The 18,311-nt window shown below is 40.5% G+C and overlaps 1 protein-coding gene across 1 annotated transcript in view; it reads left to right on the top strand.

Annotated features, from left to right (window-relative positions):
- The first annotated feature begins 8,718 nt into the window (after nucleotides 1-8,718).
- PKDCC (protein kinase domain containing, cytoplasmic) overlaps nucleotides 8,719-18,311 on the top strand; it is a 41,811-nt gene continuing 32,218 nt past the window's right edge. Inside the window, exon 1 of the mRNA XM_026695829.2 lies at nucleotides 8,719-9,857. Coding sequence (XP_026551614.1) covers nucleotides 9,111-9,857 — 747 coding nt within the window. The 5' untranslated portion in view covers nucleotides 8,719-9,110. The remainder of the gene's footprint in view (nucleotides 9,858-18,311) is intronic.

Below are 18,311 nucleotides of genomic sequence, written 5' to 3'. Positions count from 1 at the left end.
CTAAACAGGGCTGACCTGGTTAAGTACTTAATTGAGAAAGGAATGGGAAATCTTAAAGCTATAGATTAGATTGTGATATGCAAGAAACATACTGAAAGAAGGGAGTGATAACCAAATCCTATATGGTTGCCAAGGAAACTACGTGGAAGTGTTCATGCAGTGACTAGAAACAGAATTCAATTCAAGGAAGTCTTTTTAAAAAAACTTTTAATTTATATTTATTTGTCAACCAAATTTCAAAATGCTTTAAGAAATTCAGTTGTCTGACATTCTGTTGCTCTTTTAGCACTTTGGTTAGATGAACACACACAAAGTATGTTTTAATAGATTATGACACACTGATAGAAAAAAAACCCTGATCTTGCTACTAATTATTTTGTGTTCTCTTTCTGAACATTTGAAAGGGTAGCTTATTATAAATTTATAGATCTGCAGCTCACTTTATAGAAGAACAATATTTGGGCGATTCACAGCAATGTTTCTTCAATTATGTTCCATGGAATACTAGTATTTTCCAAAAAACAGGGGAAATATGCTGACTCTGTAAACCGCAATATGGACATACTTTTCCTCATTCCAGCCCCCCTTCCCCCAAATAAAAAGGAAATTAGCCTGCAATTCTGAGCCATGACAGCACAGTGGTCATGCAGTGATTTCAGAGGGAATAGCACAATCAATATTGAAGTGGTATATAAGTCTAAGTGTTATAGTTATTGCTAAATATAAGGAGCATGAATTGAGAGATGATGTTGGAAAAATTGCTAGATGGTTTCTAGTTGAAAGTCCATAACTACTCTTCCATTGTGATAGTCTTTTCAGTACAATGAAGGGGAAAAATACCAAAATAATCTGTTATTCCAATTATGATTATTTTTTTAAACAAATATCACTTCAGACTATTGTAATATGCTGTCATAAATCCTACCAAGAATCGTAATTGATGAAAGTAACATACTGTAAATTAAAATGTAAGACGGAAAAGTCAATTATTAAAAATTACTTATTTCAATATTATTTTTCCTTCCCCTTTAAAAAAATAGAATCATGGGTAGATTTGATTTTTAAAAGTTTGTTGTTTTATGGTCTTGAGTATTTCTGTTTTACAGCAACTGGGCAATAGTCATGGTCTCCTGCTGTGTAGCTCATTGTTCATTTTATAAGAGGAGGGTCTAAATCTGGCTTGGATTTTCAAGCCACGTTTCTCAAGCTGTATTAAAGGTCTCTTTACTTAAATTACTCTCTCTGATTGCTGTTCAGGCCAAATTATACACTGAATGCACAGAGGAGCTTTTTTCTTCATTGGTTTGCATGCAGACTGGTTTGATTTTTAAATTATAAAAAAAAAAAATTAACACATTTTGCCATTAAAATACAAGTCAAATTAGAATAGAAAACTGCTCCATTGTTTTTGGAGTTAAGCTATTTGTATCTGCTGTTCTCAGCTGTAGAATCAGCAGCAGCAACAATGGACCACGAATATTAGATTTTTAACTGTATAATGATCATAATGTAAACTTGAACAGTAATGGTGTACTAATATAACCCAACTAGATCATCAACTTCCTTTCATCAGAAATTTTCCCCTGCAGGACATCTGGAAATATTCAGGAGTTAATTGGCTAATATCAGTCTCTTCACATTTGTGAAGTTTTCATCTTTTTGACTAGCAACTTACTTTCTCCTAGCTAATCCATTTTCTGACCAAAAGCACACAATATGATTCTGCATAACACTGCACACAAAATAAGTGGTTTGTTTTTTTTTAACCAATTTCATTTTCATTTTCATTTGTTAGCTTAATGCTCCTTTTATACAAGCAGTCATAATGGGAATAAATGAGAGGCTTCAGTAAAAATTGGATGAGAGACAATTTTGTTTGATCTGAACTTTGAAATGAATCAAACTGTTTGAACTATTTATGTGTGTGTGTGTGTGTGTGTGTGTGTGTGTGTGTGTGTGTGAGAGAGAGAGAGAGAGAGAGATCTGCAACATGAAGACAATTAGGGCAGCATGTTCAACATCACGAAAAGTAAAAGCTGTACTCATCAAAATCTCCATGTCACAGCTTGTAAAGTCCATAGTAGTTCAATTAAGAAATTTTTGTTTATTGCTGGTTGCCTGTTCATTATGTTCCAGGATGCAACAGTACACAATTGCCCACCACTGCACATTAAAATCTTTTTAAAAGATCATTATAGTTGCTTCACTTTATTTGTTAAAATACAGTTTTATCATGAATATCTAAATGTGACTTTTAAGTGCAGGTCAGTTAATACATAGCAGGAAACTGTAAACTTAGATCAGGAGAGGTTTAGGCAATCAATCTCAAGGTTTAGGCAATCCAAGATCTTAGTTTGTCTAATGAACATGAAATATGTTCAGTTTACATTCTGAGTGAATCACTGTCACTTGTCACTTTTAAAACATTTGAATGTATGATAATAATAAAAGATTGAGGGACAGAAAATCCCAAGGGTCTTGGACTGCTCTGCCTTTTTCTTTAAGGACTCTTTCTGCAAGTTATTATCAGATTCCCACCCCTTTTAATTAGTGCTTCATGGCTGACATGCCATCCAGTTAAAAGAATATTGCATTTAAATTAGGAACATATTTTTGATGGAAGTTCAGATTTAGATGATCTTTTGGAATGTTCAGCATGTCACTAGAATTCCACTGTAACTTTAGAGTTTTGGGTTAAATATGGATCGTACCAGAAATGAGATGAATTTTCTTTGTTCTTCCTTGTGAGATAAGTTTATGGATCATTTCATCATTCCATGTGGATTGATTAAACAACTTGGGGGTAGAATGGTTGGACTACAACAGCGGAAGATAATGTGCAATCACTCTTTATGCATAAGAACCAGGCTAAGAAATAAATGTTAAATAATATCATGTAGTACTTATAATACAATATGCATTATATTTTATTTAGAAAAGTTGTTCTTTTAGTATCCAATTAGTTTCTCTTATATATTTGTAAGCAAGAAAGCAAATAAAAAATGCTTCTAGATTCTAGAACAGGGTTCTATGCTCTCCTCAAACATATTGTTGTGTAGAGAATTCAATTTGCAAGGGAAAGTGACTGCCCCCTCCTCTCTCTAAACTGCATTCTGTTTTAGGGTCAGCCACCAAGCACAGTTGTCTGCACCAGGGAGCAGTTAATTTATGTGTAAATCTCCTACTGCAGATAATTGTGCTGTTTCCATAAACAATCAAATAGCTCTTCATTGGCATCACAGTACAATTTATAGAAGGAATGGACTCTTTGTATATTGAATTTTTACAAGGCAATATGTTGTCTGAACAGAACTCCTGTTAAGAAATACAGGTACACAAAAAAAGGAGATAGGCAAACTAGTTTTAATTGTATATTATTGTTTCCATTCATATTTCAGTATTAACAGTGTTAGTTGCAAACTAAAATCCCAAGTAGAAGTAGGTTAAATGTTTTGAATAGAATAGAATAGAATAGAATAGAATAGAATAGAATAGAATTCTTTATTGTCCAAGTGTGGTTGGACACACAAGGAATTTGTCTTGGTGCAAATGCTCTCAGTGTACATAAAAGAAAAGATACATTTGTCAAGAGTCAAGAATCATAAGGTACAACAATTAATAATAGTCATAGGGTACAGTAAGCAATCAAATCATACTAGGAAACAGTTAATATAAATCATAAGGATACAAGAACAAAGTTACAGTCATACAGTCACAAGTGGGAGGGGATGGGTGATAAGGAGTGATAAGAAGATTAATAGTAATAGTAGTGCAGACTTAAATAAATACATGGACAGTGTCGAGGGAATTATTTGTTTAGCAGAGTGATGGCATTCAGGGAAAAACTGTCCTTGTGTCTAGTTGTTCTAGTGTGCAGTGCTCTATAATGTCATTTTGAGGGTAGGAGTTGAAACAGTTTATGTCCGGGATGTGAGGGATCTGTAAATATTTTCACAGTCCCCTTTTTGACTCGTGCGGTATACAGGTCCTCGATTGAAGGCAGGTTGGTAGCAATTCTTTTTCTGCAGTCCTAATTACTCTCTGAAGTTTGTGTCTGTCTTGTTGGGTTGCAGAACCAAACCAGACAGTTATAGAGGTGCAGATGATAGACTCAATGATTCCTCTGTAGAACTGGATCAGCAGCTCCTTGGGCAGTTTGAGCTTTCTGAGTTGGTGCAGAAAGAACATTCTTTGTTGTAGCTTTTTTGTTGATGTTTTTGATGTTAGGTGTCCATTTTAGATCTTGGAATATGATAGAACCTAGAAATTTGAAGGTCTCCTCAAATTTCTCCTATTTCCTATCAATCCTCCTATTTTAAATTATTCATCCATTTAAACTCTCTTATTAACATTTGTATTTATATAAGGAAACATACAACAATATTTCTTGGTTACACTTGAGAATTATCCCTTTTCCAATCCTTTGGCTTAGTCATTTGTGAACCTGTTTCTACTGTGTAGTTTTTTTAACTGTAGATTTTTATGACTAGTAAAGAAAAAAATATTTGCCGGTTTAGGGTTCCTTCTTATTCCATTATAACCATCATGATCATTATTACCTATAGAAGGAAGTGTCTACTACTTTTTCAGAAGGCTACAGAGGGTATGAGAGTTAGGCTGGGCAGTTGTGGGAGTTGAAGTCACAAAGCTCAAAGTTGTTGAGGTTGAAACACACTAACTCAGGCGATCAATGTCTCCCATAATCCTATTGATAAACTATGGAGTGGCAATCCCAACATAGGAAAAGGTCGCTTTTTAGAACAGGGAGGTATTTCAAGCAGCTTTTACTGGCTTGTTGGAGGATGAAAGAAAGAATGAAGAGCCTGGTGGAAGAGGAAAACATGCATTTCATTATTTTCCCAGCCAAATTTAGTTAAGGGCTGTTACAAAAGTACACCGGGCCAGTAGTAAGCATCATTGGACACAGATCGGGCTAAAAAGATCACAACGAAATAAAACCTCCTGCTTGTCTTTTCTCGGGCACCAGCATCTCCTTTGCAGAAGAGACACGTTCCGCGTTAGGGATGTTTGTGACAGCTTGTGCTTTTATACAGTTAGTACCGGCACGAAAGGGATCCGGCGAGGAAAATCGCCGGATCCAGAGCTGCCTTTAATCAAGATATTAGGCGGGCAGCGGTTCTTGCTTGCCCGCCCTTTTACTCTTCCCTCTGGCAGACAATCCCAATGGTGCCTTAATTGCCGCGATTTGCTTGCTTTGTGCCGGTGACCCGAATGGCGCTCTCCAGCTAAAACTTTCTTTCAATCCAAAGCAATTTCAACTGGATCTCTCTCTCTCTCTCTCTCTCTCTCTCACACACACACACACACACACACACACCCTCCTTCCCTCCCTCTCTCTGGAACTGCATCTCTCTCCCCTCCCCTCTCTCTGGAACTGGATCTCTCTCCCCTCCTTCCCTCCCTCTCTCTGGAACTGGATATCTCTCTCTCTCCCTCCCTCCCTCTTTCTGGAACGGGATCTCTCTCCCCCTCCCCTCCCTCCTTCTCTCTCTCTCTCTCTCTCTCTCTCTCCCTCCCTCCCTCTCTCTGGAACTGGATCTCTCTCCCTCCTTCCCTCCCTCTCTCTGGAACTGGATATATCTCTCTCTCCCTCCCTCTTTCTGGAACGGGATCTCTCTCCCCTCCCTCCTTCTCTCTCTGTCTCTCCCCTCCCTCCCTCCCTTTCCATTCCCTCCCTCTCTCTGGAACTGGATCTTTCTCCCCTCCCTCCCTCCCTCCATCTGCGCCCTTTCTGGGACTAATTTCATTTGTTAATTAGTTGCTAACAGCGTCGGCCCAGGGTAGATAAGCACACCATTAGCACTAGGCTTCGGCTAGTCTCCAGCAGAGCTGCGGCGACCTCACGCCGAGTCCGGGAGATGCAGGAGGGGCGCATTGCTTGAACCCCTTCCCCTCCTTCCACAGATCTCGGCGGGGACCTTTCATCCCTCCCGCGGTAGCCACAACACAGAGCTCCGGGCTGAGGACTTTAATGAGGGGTAGGGCAAACTCAGGGGGAGAAGGGGATTTTTTTTTAAAAAAAATATTTTAAATCTGCATCGCGTCCAGGCCTGTGAACCGGGAGAGGAAGTCGGGGAACTGAGACGGAGCGCCCCTAATTTTTTTGTCTCTTTACATTTAAACCCCCCCGCCCCGAAAACTGTCCACTGTTTGTAGACCCGCTCCCAACTCTAATCCCGGTGGTGAAATTGCTCTGCGCCCAGCCCACAGATGCCCATGAGGTGTGTGGGATCACAAGGCTCACCGTCCCCAGCCAGCAGGCCAGGAAAGATGAGCGTTGGAGACTCGCACACCCCAGAAGCTCGGGGTGAGGCAAGCTAGCAGAGAGATTCCTTGAAGCCCTCGTCGATCCGTTAAATTTACCACGCCGTCCAATGAATTTCGACATATTCCTCCTTATATACACATCCCCCCCCCTTCCATGGGACTTAAAACCCTTTGGCCTCGGGCGACGTCAGATTATAGGTGGAAAACTGAGCTGTAAATTTCTCACATGAACCTTCCCAGGAGATAAAGGCGCTCAAATAAAGCTTTGTTTCTCCCCGCCCCACAAACTTCGCAATCCACCTTGAGCAATGTTTGTACGTGCTTGCTTTAAGCACCTTTGGCCCGGTAATCGGCGAGCCGCTGCGATTAATCAACCCGTTTCAAAGGGGCTTGCATGTGCATTTAAAATCCGATTTTTATCCGGTCCTGCCCCCTTCGGTTATGCTCTAGTGGCGAAATAGAGAAGCCCATTGATTTAAATATCTTGTCAGAAGAAAGCTTACTTTACACACACACACACACACACACACACACACACACACACCGATTTTCTGCAGTTATTTGAAGAAAGAGGGAAGGAAGACGAAGAGGAGGGAAATGGCCTTTATTACATGGCTTTAAAATATCAATTCGTTCTTATGTTTATTCTTTGAGTAAAATTTAAAACCTTAACGTTAAGACTTCAGGAAAGAAATTTAGGGCCCCTTTAAGCCAAACAGAATGGAATGGGCTGAAAAGCATGTTTGAAAAGAGATAGCCAAATCATGTCCTAGGGTTCAACAAAAAAATTGTTATGATTTCCACAACCTGAAACTACCCCTATTTATTATTAGAGTTCATGTAATGATATTAATGATGACATTAATTCGGGTACTCCGCCCTTACCAAAAGACCCGAACTTATCTCTATTATGCTTTAATACATGAATGGCATTTAATAATGACATTTACTTCTTTGCATTCATTCACATGGGGCGTTGACCTACCTTACCACTGAATCCGTTTATTTTATTATGCAAATTTAATGCACCCCCCCCCCCTTGCAATCAACTCTGGGAGGCAAACAAAAATAAAACCACATGCAGAAGAACAACAGATTTTCTTCTCGAGTTTTCACATATTATTCAAACAATTGATTAACAAAATGGTCTAGGATTTCCCCTCCTCCCCCGCTCAAACCAAAGTTATAACTGAACAAGTTTCATAAATTATGCAAATGCAGTTGCTTGGCCCTATGAATGTTTCTGTCTAAGCCTGTGATGTGAATACAATCACAGAGGAGCCTCCCCTACCGGTGTTTACCGCTTGAGGTTGCTCTCATTTTACTAAAATGCCTAGTTTAGAGGGATTACACTCGCAGCTGATTTTCCCGGGCAAATCGATCAGTTTGTCAGCCCCGTAGAGCGACCAATGTCAGGGATTGATTGACATTCCTTCGCTGTGCATTTCGAAGGGCATGGGGAAAAAAAAATCACTTTCGTGGGAGGCAATTCGGTCATTTGGACTTAAGGGGAAAAAAAGGCTCAACTCCGTGACATATATCACAAGTACAAGCACATGTCCTTGAGGTTCATGATGGGCAGTATGAGTTAAAGAAATATACTTTCCCCCCCACTTCTCCCAAACGGGAAAGCTTTTCATAAATAAAAGAAATCAAACGCGCCTCTTCTAATTTCTACTCTGTTTGGAGTTGGTACAGGTTTTATTTTTATTTATTTTTTTGGAAAGGTGGCCTATTAAAAAATCGAGTCATTAAAACGCGGGCGCCAAACGTTTACGCCTCTGTCTAAACTCTAACGGAACGTCTGTAAGTGACGCTGCGAAGCCTGTCAAAACGGAACTGTTTGGTCGTGTGAACGGAATGCAGGTCTATAACTACTCGCCAAAACCCAGGGCGGCAAAAACCATAATGCATACATGGAAATAAACACTCGGATAAACAGGACTTTTGGAAGGTCCTGAAACGAGGCTGAGAAATGCCACTTGGTTTCACTTTCCCTCCGGCTTTCCCGCACCTCTCCACGGGATCGATTTAGAAACAGCGACTGGGAAAGACGCGGAGGGCAAACGTCAAGTCCTCTTGGGACCTTAGCGAGCGATGCCCTTGAAGGCTCCTTATCTTTTTGCCCGACCAAAGGCTTCGTTTCCCCTGTTCTGCCTTCTCGATGATCCGCGACTCGACTTCGATCCCGCAAGCGGGATATTACTTTCCCTACCGTCCCGTTCCATTCACGACTGCCTTTGGGAGGGCTACACCGTTATCGAGCTCCTGCCGCCTCTGGCGCCCGGAGCCCCCGAGGCTGCTTTTTCTGGGAGTTGTAGTTCTCAGTCCCGTTGTGTTCTGGCCGCCACCTGTGACCAGAAGACTTCATTTCCCAGCTCTCCTCTCTGCTGTTTTCCCTCTTCCACTGGCGAGGCCGAGCCGTCAATCAGCTGGCGTCACAATGAATGTAGCACACTTGGAATTTTTTTTTTAATTTTTGTGGAGGGGCGTATGTAAAAACTCTCCTTTCCCCTCCTCGTCGCGGTGTACCTAATAATAAGACTTCGAGGGCGGGTTTATAAAGGCAAGGCAGGAGGCAAGTGTCATGTGGGGCTTCAGCTCGCCTCGCCGAGGAGTGGCGAGGCAGCAGGGCTGAGTGAAGACGAGGGTTTGGTCGGGGTCTCTCTCTGTCCCCCACCTCCCACATCTGTCCCTCCGTCTGTCTGTCTGTCTGTCTCCTGGTCATCTGGAATGGTGCAAGCGAGCCCGGGGCGAAGCTGATCGCGAAGGCAAGGAAGAGCCCGGCAGGACGAAATCCGCGCGCTGGCGCTTGCGGGGCAATGAAGCGGCACAAGCTGGCCGTGGCAGCTGGCTTCTGCCTGTCCTTCTTGCTGGGCACTTTGCTCAACCTCTTCTTCATCCCGGCCTTTGATCCCCTTCAGCAACACCGGCAGCAAAAGGCGGGCATCGCGCACTCGCTGGCGGGCTCGCCGCGGGACAGGTCGTGGGAGGAGGAGGCGGCGGCGGCCAGGAGAAGCAGCGGCCGTCACCGGCGCTGGGATTTAGCCCGGCAGACCCGAGAGCGCTACGAAGAGGTGCTGCGCTACCAACAGAGGCAGCAGCCCGGAGAAGTCGGCGGAGCGGCGGGAGACGGTGCTAAAACCCGGCCGGCGATGCGACCTCTGGAGAGGCGGCTCATGGATCTGGCGCCGCCGAGGCTCTCCGCCTCGCCCACTGACCGCAGCCCACCGGGGCTCCAGCTCAGTTCGGCCGGCCTCGTCGGGGAGCCCTGGGTCCCCGAAACCAAGCTGCAACTCTCTCTCGGGCCGCTTCGGTTGGGCTGCCGGGACATTAGCAACGTGACCGAGGTCCATTACCTGGGCTCTGGCTACACCAAAGCGGTCTACAAAGCGGTGCTCAACCAGAGCCTGGCGGTGGCCTTGAAGTCCGTCGATTTTGGGGGGCACGACATCGACAATTGCGTCAAGCTCTATGGGTCCCTGGCAGACTGTTACAGGCTGGCCTCCTATAAGATCGTCAAGGAGATGGTCCTTCTGCAGCGGTTGCGGCACCCCAACATCCTCCAGGTAAGTAGGGGGATCCCTGATCTCTTAGGGGCTTCCGATTTGTGTAGTCTTGCGCGGCCCAGGCGGCGAAAGATGGGTTTAGGATTCAAACTCCGAATGGGTTGCGTTTTCCCTTAAGCGGAATATTTTAGTTCGGGCGCACACAGAATACTTTGCAATACATTTGGAAGAAGAATTGGAAAGGGTGTGGGGAGGAAGGCGAGGGCTGTTTTGTATTCAGGAGACGGAATGATTATTTGTAGTAATCACAAACGTATTTCAGTTCTGTTCGCTTCCACCTGACGGGTGGAAAAGAGGCAAGGGGCGTTCATCCCTCTGGTGTATCAAAATTACCAAGACGTGTTAAACTAGGCTTTACGGCTGGCCGCATCCGATTTCTTGTTTAGTGTGGGGGGACGAGATGTTGCAACCTATTGGGAAGTTGCTATAAAGTGAGCTGAACTTGGAAGGTAACGTAGGATCGTGTTTCAAGCAGTTGAAATCAAGGCTAAATCCGGAACAAGATTTAGAACTGTTTTGGCTACCGAGGCTCTTGTCAGAGGTCAGATGCCTGAGAAAGAGTTTGCGGAAGGATGAATACTGTGGTGCCAACCTCATCATCTTAAGGCCACAATCCCAAGCACTTAGAACTTTAAAGCATGTATAGATTCCCATGCAATTTATTTCCATGTAGATTCCCAATTGTAATGGGGAATGACATCTCTATGAACGAAGCTGGAAATCTTATGCACACCCCTGGCAAGCAAATCCTGCTGAATTTTCTCCTGAGCAAGTGAGGAAAATTGCATGATGAACCTGGCCAAATAGTTATCTGCTTAAGTTATCTGTCTTTATTTTTAGACATGCATAGTTGAATGGTGCTATGACGGACAGGGTGTTTAGGGACACTGTGTGAAATGTTTCCTGTAAATTGGAAGTATTGATTCAGTGATGAGAAAGCTGGTAAAACACATAATCTGCGTAATTGGACAAAATATGTTCTCCATTTGCAAACTCTTTAAATTGTGTGTGCATGTGTTAGATACTTGTACATCAATTAGGTGTGGAATTTGGACCTAGCTATTGTAAATCTGACAGGCCATTCTGTGAGTTCAAGACAGGGAAGTGCTGTAATTATGTAAATGTGCAAATTTTTACAGCAAAATGAAAACGAAATGTGGAATACTCATCCAGCTCTTTCCTCCTGTCTGCATTCTGAACTGGTGTAGGTAGGCAAAGCAGGGAGCTAATTTACTGTCAGCAATTCTTGGAATTTAATACTCTCCCAAATCATTATGAATCTTAAAAAATGAGATGAAAACTTTGTTGCATATTTTCTCTAAGGATTTAATAAGGCACAGGAACATCTACAACTCTGGGTTCTGGACTAGAACTTGACCTTGTTTCATTAGAAATCAGAATTGCTTAAAAAAAAAAAGCTTGAGTAAAATTATGTCTTATTTTTTTTCCAAGGGCAAACCAAGGGCCATTTAACTCTGGTTTCCACATTTTGAACGTGTATCATACTAATTTGAAGAGAAGTTCATTGGTCAATTTCATAACTGCTTAAGGACCAATGTATGAAATTAAATTTTGAGTGTTTTCAGTTTTAGCAGATTTGGAAATCATCCTACCCAGAAATGATGGATGAAAAAGCAAGGCAGATGTCAGAATGGGCAGAGGTGGCTAGAGAGAGAGCGGCAACCCTCCTCATTCTTCATAAAGAGGAAGCAAAGCAACCAGAAGGCAAAGATTTTGTTAGCAATCTTTTTTTTTTTTTTTACTCGAGGTGCTTATTTGTTGTTAGGGGTAAATCACTCATATCAAAAGTACAGACAAGTCAATCGATGGAGCTTGACAGCCAAAATTTCTTTCTTCCCCATTTTCCTCCTTCAAACTGAGTTTTATATGTTTTTAAAACAAAGATAGTCTTTCAGATTCAAATCGACTTGCAAAGTCTCCCACCTCTGGCATTGTCCAGAATGTCATTCACTGGAGGAAAAAGCCCCCCGTTTTCGTTTCCTCTTCCCACTTTCTTCTTTGACACTGTTAGACCTATGCCTGGGAGTAATCAGGGTGCTGTTGTTGTTTTTTGCTCCAAAGCCTCATCTTAAACCAATGCTCCATTCGGTTCTATCTTGGTCATCAGAATCGTTTTCTTACCTGGTGCAAATTTTCAGATAAAACATACTCAATAGGAAATGAGTTCTGTCCACATGGACATAGATGTCTCTAGATTCAATGGTTGTTTTTTTTTTCATTCTCAGTAAAAGCCCCTAGCCTAGAGGAGAGCTTGATAAGTCTTTTCCCTCTCCTCTGGACTCCATCCTATTTCATCCTAAGTGATAACCTTCCTCCCAGAGCTGATTTTATGTGCTTCTACTTGGAGAAAATAATTTGATGGTGTTCTTCAGTAATCCCTGTACATGGATACTTTCTTGCTCTCTGGAGAAGAAGGTGTGGGTTTCCTATAAAAAAAAAATCCCCACTTTTGTTTTGCCTTTGGTACATGAAATTAAAAAAAGGTGGATGAGAAGCTCTTTTAAGTATTTCTTGTAAGCTTGTCTTTCCAATCCTGATTCTCCCCCTTTCTTTTTTGAGTGACTTGATAGCCATCTATGTAGTAGCTTCCTTTCAACATCTACCTCTCTTGCCACTTCAATTGTAGCTTCCTTGATTATGCGCTACCCACACACAAACATACCCCATCAATTCTGGAATAATTCATTTAAATAATATGAACCATATTTGCCAATGAACATTTGATTGTGCTTGTGAGAAAGCCAAAGCAAAGTATGACTTCCTTGACTGGGATATCCTATCCACAGGAGGAAAGATGATGGAAATTTTTTTTAAAAAAGGAATGTTACTGCTCCCAGTTGATTTAATTCTGCAAATCTTGGAGGAAATTGTAATGTGGATCTGTAAAATGCAATGGTTGTTAAAAATGTGAGGAAAATTGAAGCTGAGAGATTTAGCTAATTATGCTTCCTGTCCCACACTTAGAATTTTTGGTTTTTTTTTTCTGAGATCTTTGAAATAAATTTTTGAGAGGATGTGTGGAGTAAGGCAACACTGTGGCTTTCAGTTTTGTGAATCTGTAGTCAATCTACTTCATTGTCTGAAGTGGGGTTATGGTTTTCTTTGAAGTTGTCATGAACTCCGTTTTTATTCCAGATAATTAGCTCTGGTTTCATTCTGCTTCATGATAGGAACCTGTAGCCCTTCAAAAATTCTAGATTCCTGTGTATTATTGAAATTTGTATTACAGCTTCTAATTTTGAAATCAGTTTGAAATGAAAGTCCTAGTCAAAGGAATCTCACTGAATCTGCTAAAATACTGAATCTGTTCTTTCCTCAGGGGTTTTTTCAAGGGTATTTTAAAAAGTGGCTGAATATTCTATTACTATTTCAGCTTTAAGCTGGGTGCTCAGTGATTTTTATAGAATGTATGAATGGATCCATCTGAATATCCCTCTAGAGTCCCCTGTTAGCCCTGCTGGCTGGGGAATTCTGGGAATTGAAATCTACAAGTGTTAAAGTTGCCAAAGTTGGATACCCCTACTCTAGACCAACATCACTGACATTTTTAACAATGGACAGCCAGATGAGTCTCAGAAATCCCTAAAAGGACACAAAGACAGCAACAGATAACCAAAGGTTCTGTTCACGACTTCCTCCCCAGCAAGAGAAGGCTTTCCTGTTCAAGAAATTCTGTTGGGGATAGCAACAGCAATAGCACTTAGCCTTTTATACATCTGCCCAATGTTTTACAGTGCTCTCTGAGCATTTACTAATGTCAGCATATTGCCTCCAACAATCTGGGTCCTCATTTTAGATCTCGGAAGGATGGAAGGAAGGCCATGTCAACCTTGAGCTGGTCAGAATCAAACTCCTGGAATGAGCAGTGAGAATACTGTGTTCTGCACCACCATGAATCATGGTACCCTACCTGTGCATAAAGATAGGTAGACCTTGACTTACAACCATAATTGAGCCCAATTGATTGGTTAAGTGAGACATTTGTTAAGTGAGTTTTGCCATCGAACCTTTCCTGCCTCAGTTGTTAAGTGAATCAGTGCTGTTGATAAGTTAGTAACCTGGTTGTTAAGTGAATTTAGCTTTCCCATTGACTTTGCTTGTCAGAAGGTTGCAAAAGGTGATCCCATGACCTTGGGACACAGCGATGGTCATAAGTATGAACCGTTTTCCAAGCATCTGAAGTTTGATCACATGAGTACAGGGATCCTTCAAAGGTTGTAACTGAACAATTGTTATAAGTCACTTTTGTCAGTGCTGATATAACTTTGAACAGTCACTAAATAAACCGTTGTAAGTCAAGGACTGCCTGTAATTTCACAAGATTATTCACTAGATATCCCTGCCATCCTAGGCCTGTTAAAGAGGCAAATAAGTCCCAGCCTTCTCAAGAGCGATCAGAGAATTTTTTTGTAAGTGTTGTGTCTAATTTTTTGCCAAAAGCTTTTTATTCATTTCATTTCCTGTAAAATTGGATTTTCACTTTTCCAATATTTGTTTGTGGGTTTTCTTGTTTAGGTATTTGTTTTTAAATGGTTAACTTCTATAAAGCTGCCCTAAGAAAATTTCTTTTGAAGATTGGGGGGAAATTCTGTTATAAATATGACTTAGAGAGATTTATCTTAGTTTACTAAAAGTTTTCGCTCTACTTCCAAATATCTAAGACGGTAGATGTGGCCATTTCTTCTGTAACAAATTGCATGCAGTATGTGAAACCCCAATGCCATGATGAGAAATTTGGCTTTTTTTAAAATTCTGAACTTAGTTTCTTTCCTTTCCATCTTGAAGGTAATAATGGCAAAATGAGCTTCTACTTCCAGGCAACTAGCAATATGTGCCACTTCACTGATCTCTTTATATAAATTTCTGGGAATGCCTGAAACTCCATCCTTTGACACCCCCACCTTCTGGTTTCTGATTTAATTTTGACTTTGGAGGCGGGGGTTGGGGGCAGACAGGCTTTCTAAATAAACCCAGCCTGTTTAGGTGAATTTCCTAAAGCAAAGCTCTTAGTGTCCAGAGAAAGTGTAGAGAGCTTTCAAGAACAGAAGCTTATTTTCCTGTTGCTGCTTCCTTGAGTGCTGGAATACACTGGAGCCCACCCATTCTCCCGCTCTTCTCTCCGGTTCAGCAGCACATCCATCTACAGTGAGTGATGGGCTGCCAAGAGCCTCCAAAGCATTCGTGAATTAGTCTATTTATTCACGAATAGTGCCTTGTTCTGGAGTGGTGTCTAACCCTTAGCCAGAAATCAGACTTGTGCAGGACAGTTTAGCACTGTCAATTTGTAACTCCCCCCCGTCCTTTTTTTTTGAGGAGGATTAGTTCTGGATGAACTCTTAAAAATTCAAGCTGTATCTCTTCCAGTCCAGTAAAAAGTATGTGGACTTCATAAGTGACAATCTAATATTCTTTCGCCATCTTTGATTCATTAGAAGGCTCTTCCCATTTTTTGCTGTACTGATTCATGCTTTTGGAATTCCCAGGCTTGATTACTACAATAGAGTTTATCAGGGCAGCTACTTGAAAGCAACTCGGACGCTTCAGCTGGGCACTTGAACCCACCCAAATTATGGCTAGTTATAATAATATCAGATGGATCAGTATTTCTGAATCAAGACCACTGAGCCAATTGATTTACTTTAAAAGCCAATAACCATTCAATATTTTGAATTTTCTACACATTCATATTTACTTGACCTTTGGTTTCTGTAATGCGGTTCAATGGACAGAATATAATCCTGGATGCAAGATGCAGTGGGAAGGAATTGTGGAGAGGTCTGAATTGGTCACTGGGTTGCCAAGCTGTTCAGGAGTTTTTTTTAAAATTTCCTAGTTGTACAGAATGATGGACAGCCATGAAAGTTGTTGGTGGACTTTGCTTAAAGTGGAGATTGGAACCCTGAACACCTTAAATACTTGTGTTCCTCCTGAAATAAGTCAGCTTGCCCACATAAATTGAGATACATCTACCATTTTAATGTGCATCTTTATTTGCTGGAAGTCAGAGCAACAAACCCGTCTACCTAGGAAAGGTAATAGCCATTGTTGCAAGAAATGTGTAAAGCTTCATGCAGGTTGAAAATACAGTTGCTCCATTCTCTTTACATGTGAAGAAAATCACATTGGCATGCTGTTGAACATTTCTAGAATGGAACTGATGCCAAAACAAAACAACAAAACAAAACACAAAACAAAACCTTATCCAGCTATTTTTAATCCCAAAGATGTACCTATTGTCTGCATTTAGTAGACTCTCTACAGCCAGACACAACTGGATAGGGAAACTACCTTTCAAATGATTTTTGGAGGCAACAAAATAATAAGTTACTCATTACACTAACAGTAATATCATGGATTTATGTTGTAGGATTGTTACAAGGATTTCTGAGATCATATATATCAGCACTTGAAATTCTTGACAATGTTGGAGAATGTTATTTTTAATTAGTATGGTCAGTCTATCCTTGGGGATAAAATTAGATCTGGTAGATGGCTTGGGACAGAGTCTGAGGTTTAATTTTGGATCAGAGTGAGTGAATCAGCACAGATAGAGCAAAGCTTCCCCAAATTGATGCTCTTTTAGTTGAAGGAAATCTGCATGTTTTCTATCCAGCATAGGATGACTAAAAATGATGAAAATTGTAGTGAAATGTATTTGAAGATTACTGGATTGAGGAAAGGTGAGCAAAAGAGTCATTTTCCTTAGGTGCCTTCTGTCATTCCTCAATCCATGGCAGGATGTTTGGGAAAGCTACTTCAATTTTTGTGTGTGGGGTTTCTTCTCTAATGAGAAGAGCTAAGGCAAATGTTTTAAAACACTGAAAAACTCAGGTTCCTTTATTTAGAAGATAGTACTTGAGTATTTGTAGTTTAGACATAGATAAGGAAATTGTCAAGTTTTAGCAGTTGTCTCTTGGGGGAAATGGTAGAGAAAAATAGTCCGGATGTGAGTAACATTTAATTGCATCAGGACTGCTAAATGTTTTACTTTTTTTGACAAGTACAGATAAACAGTTTAGGACAGAAGGATAAATGGGATTTCTACCAATATATACTACCACCTTAGTTAGGTTTACTACAAAAAAAGTTATATTAATCTTTTATAAATGTATTTAGGATTGTAGACTAAAGTTGTAATCTTAGATTCAGTTGCTAGAGGGCAACTCTTGTTGCACATACCTATGCTTATTCCTGACGAAGTTTATTTAGGATGACAGCTCCCCTAAAAGGGGATAAATAAGAATGAATCTTCTGCTTCTGAACATAATTTCCTGCAGTGTTGGATGACTGAAACGTAAGCAGATGGAAGGCTGGTTTGAACATGGCAACTTATTTGTAAGCAAATAGCTTTCCATACAGAGAAGTGTGGCAAACAACCCACAGAAGGCCTTTCAATCTGATGATCCCATTTTGTCTCTACCTTGTTTGGAATAATTGAATGTAGCTTCTTATGATCTCCACAGGAATGGCTGCCACACATTTATTATATTTGTATGGCTACCGATAGGAATAACTCTGGGAGGGTTATAAATAACAAAAACAAATTAAAAACTGATAAAGGAGAATATTTGTAGCTCCGAGTTGGAATGAAGGGTTCTTGGTGTTCTCTGAGCTTGGTTTTCTTGCAGAAACTTCATTACCCAAAATAGGTAACATCAACAGTGCACTACCTAGTCTGCAAGAAAACAAGAAAGCCAGAGAGCACCTAGGACCCCTAAAGTTAAATATTTCTCATTCTACCAAGTGCCAAACAGACTCATTACAAAAACTATATTTTAAACTTACTTTTTCAAATTTAGAAACTACCCATCTCATCTCCCTCACGGAAGGGCACTGGGAGGTGTACAACACTTTGCAAGTAAAATATTAAAATGTATAAACTGTATATAAAATTTAAATCAGTAAAGATGGATAAAATTCAAGATGGATAAAAAGGTGTGTGTGTGTATGTTGGTGGTGGTGGTGTCATCCAGATCCCCATAGCCTCCAGGCATTTAAAGTTGCCTGTTGAAGGTATTTTTCCTTTACTACAGGTTTTTAATGATTTTTTTTTTGCTTGATAAAAATATCTTGAAGGATTTGCTGTAGGAAAAAAAATTGTTTTGTTCCTTGTTTCATTATTTATTCTGTAGTTCACTTTGGGTTATTTTGGTATGTTTTTGTGGTATGTTTGGTATGTTTTTGGTATGTTTTTATTTTTTTGTGATAAAAATAATGGAATTTTTTCAAGTCATACTTTTCCACCCCAGCATTAATATGGTATTGGTTTATCCTAACTCTGTATCATAAAGCTTACCCCATGGGACTTCATCCATAGAGATGAATTGATTAGAATTTTACATACATACATACATATATATGTATGTATATATATATATATATATATATATATATATATATATATTCATACATACATACATACATATGCCTGTA

Source organism: Pseudonaja textilis, chromosome 1 (assembly GCF_049901715.1).
Source record: "Pseudonaja textilis isolate UNSWEBS1 chromosome 1, rPseTex1.2, whole genome shotgun sequence".
NCBI classification, from domain to species: Eukaryota; Metazoa; Chordata; class Lepidosauria; order Squamata; family Elapidae; genus Pseudonaja; species Pseudonaja textilis.
This window is presented reverse-complemented; position numbering and strand designations above follow the sequence as displayed.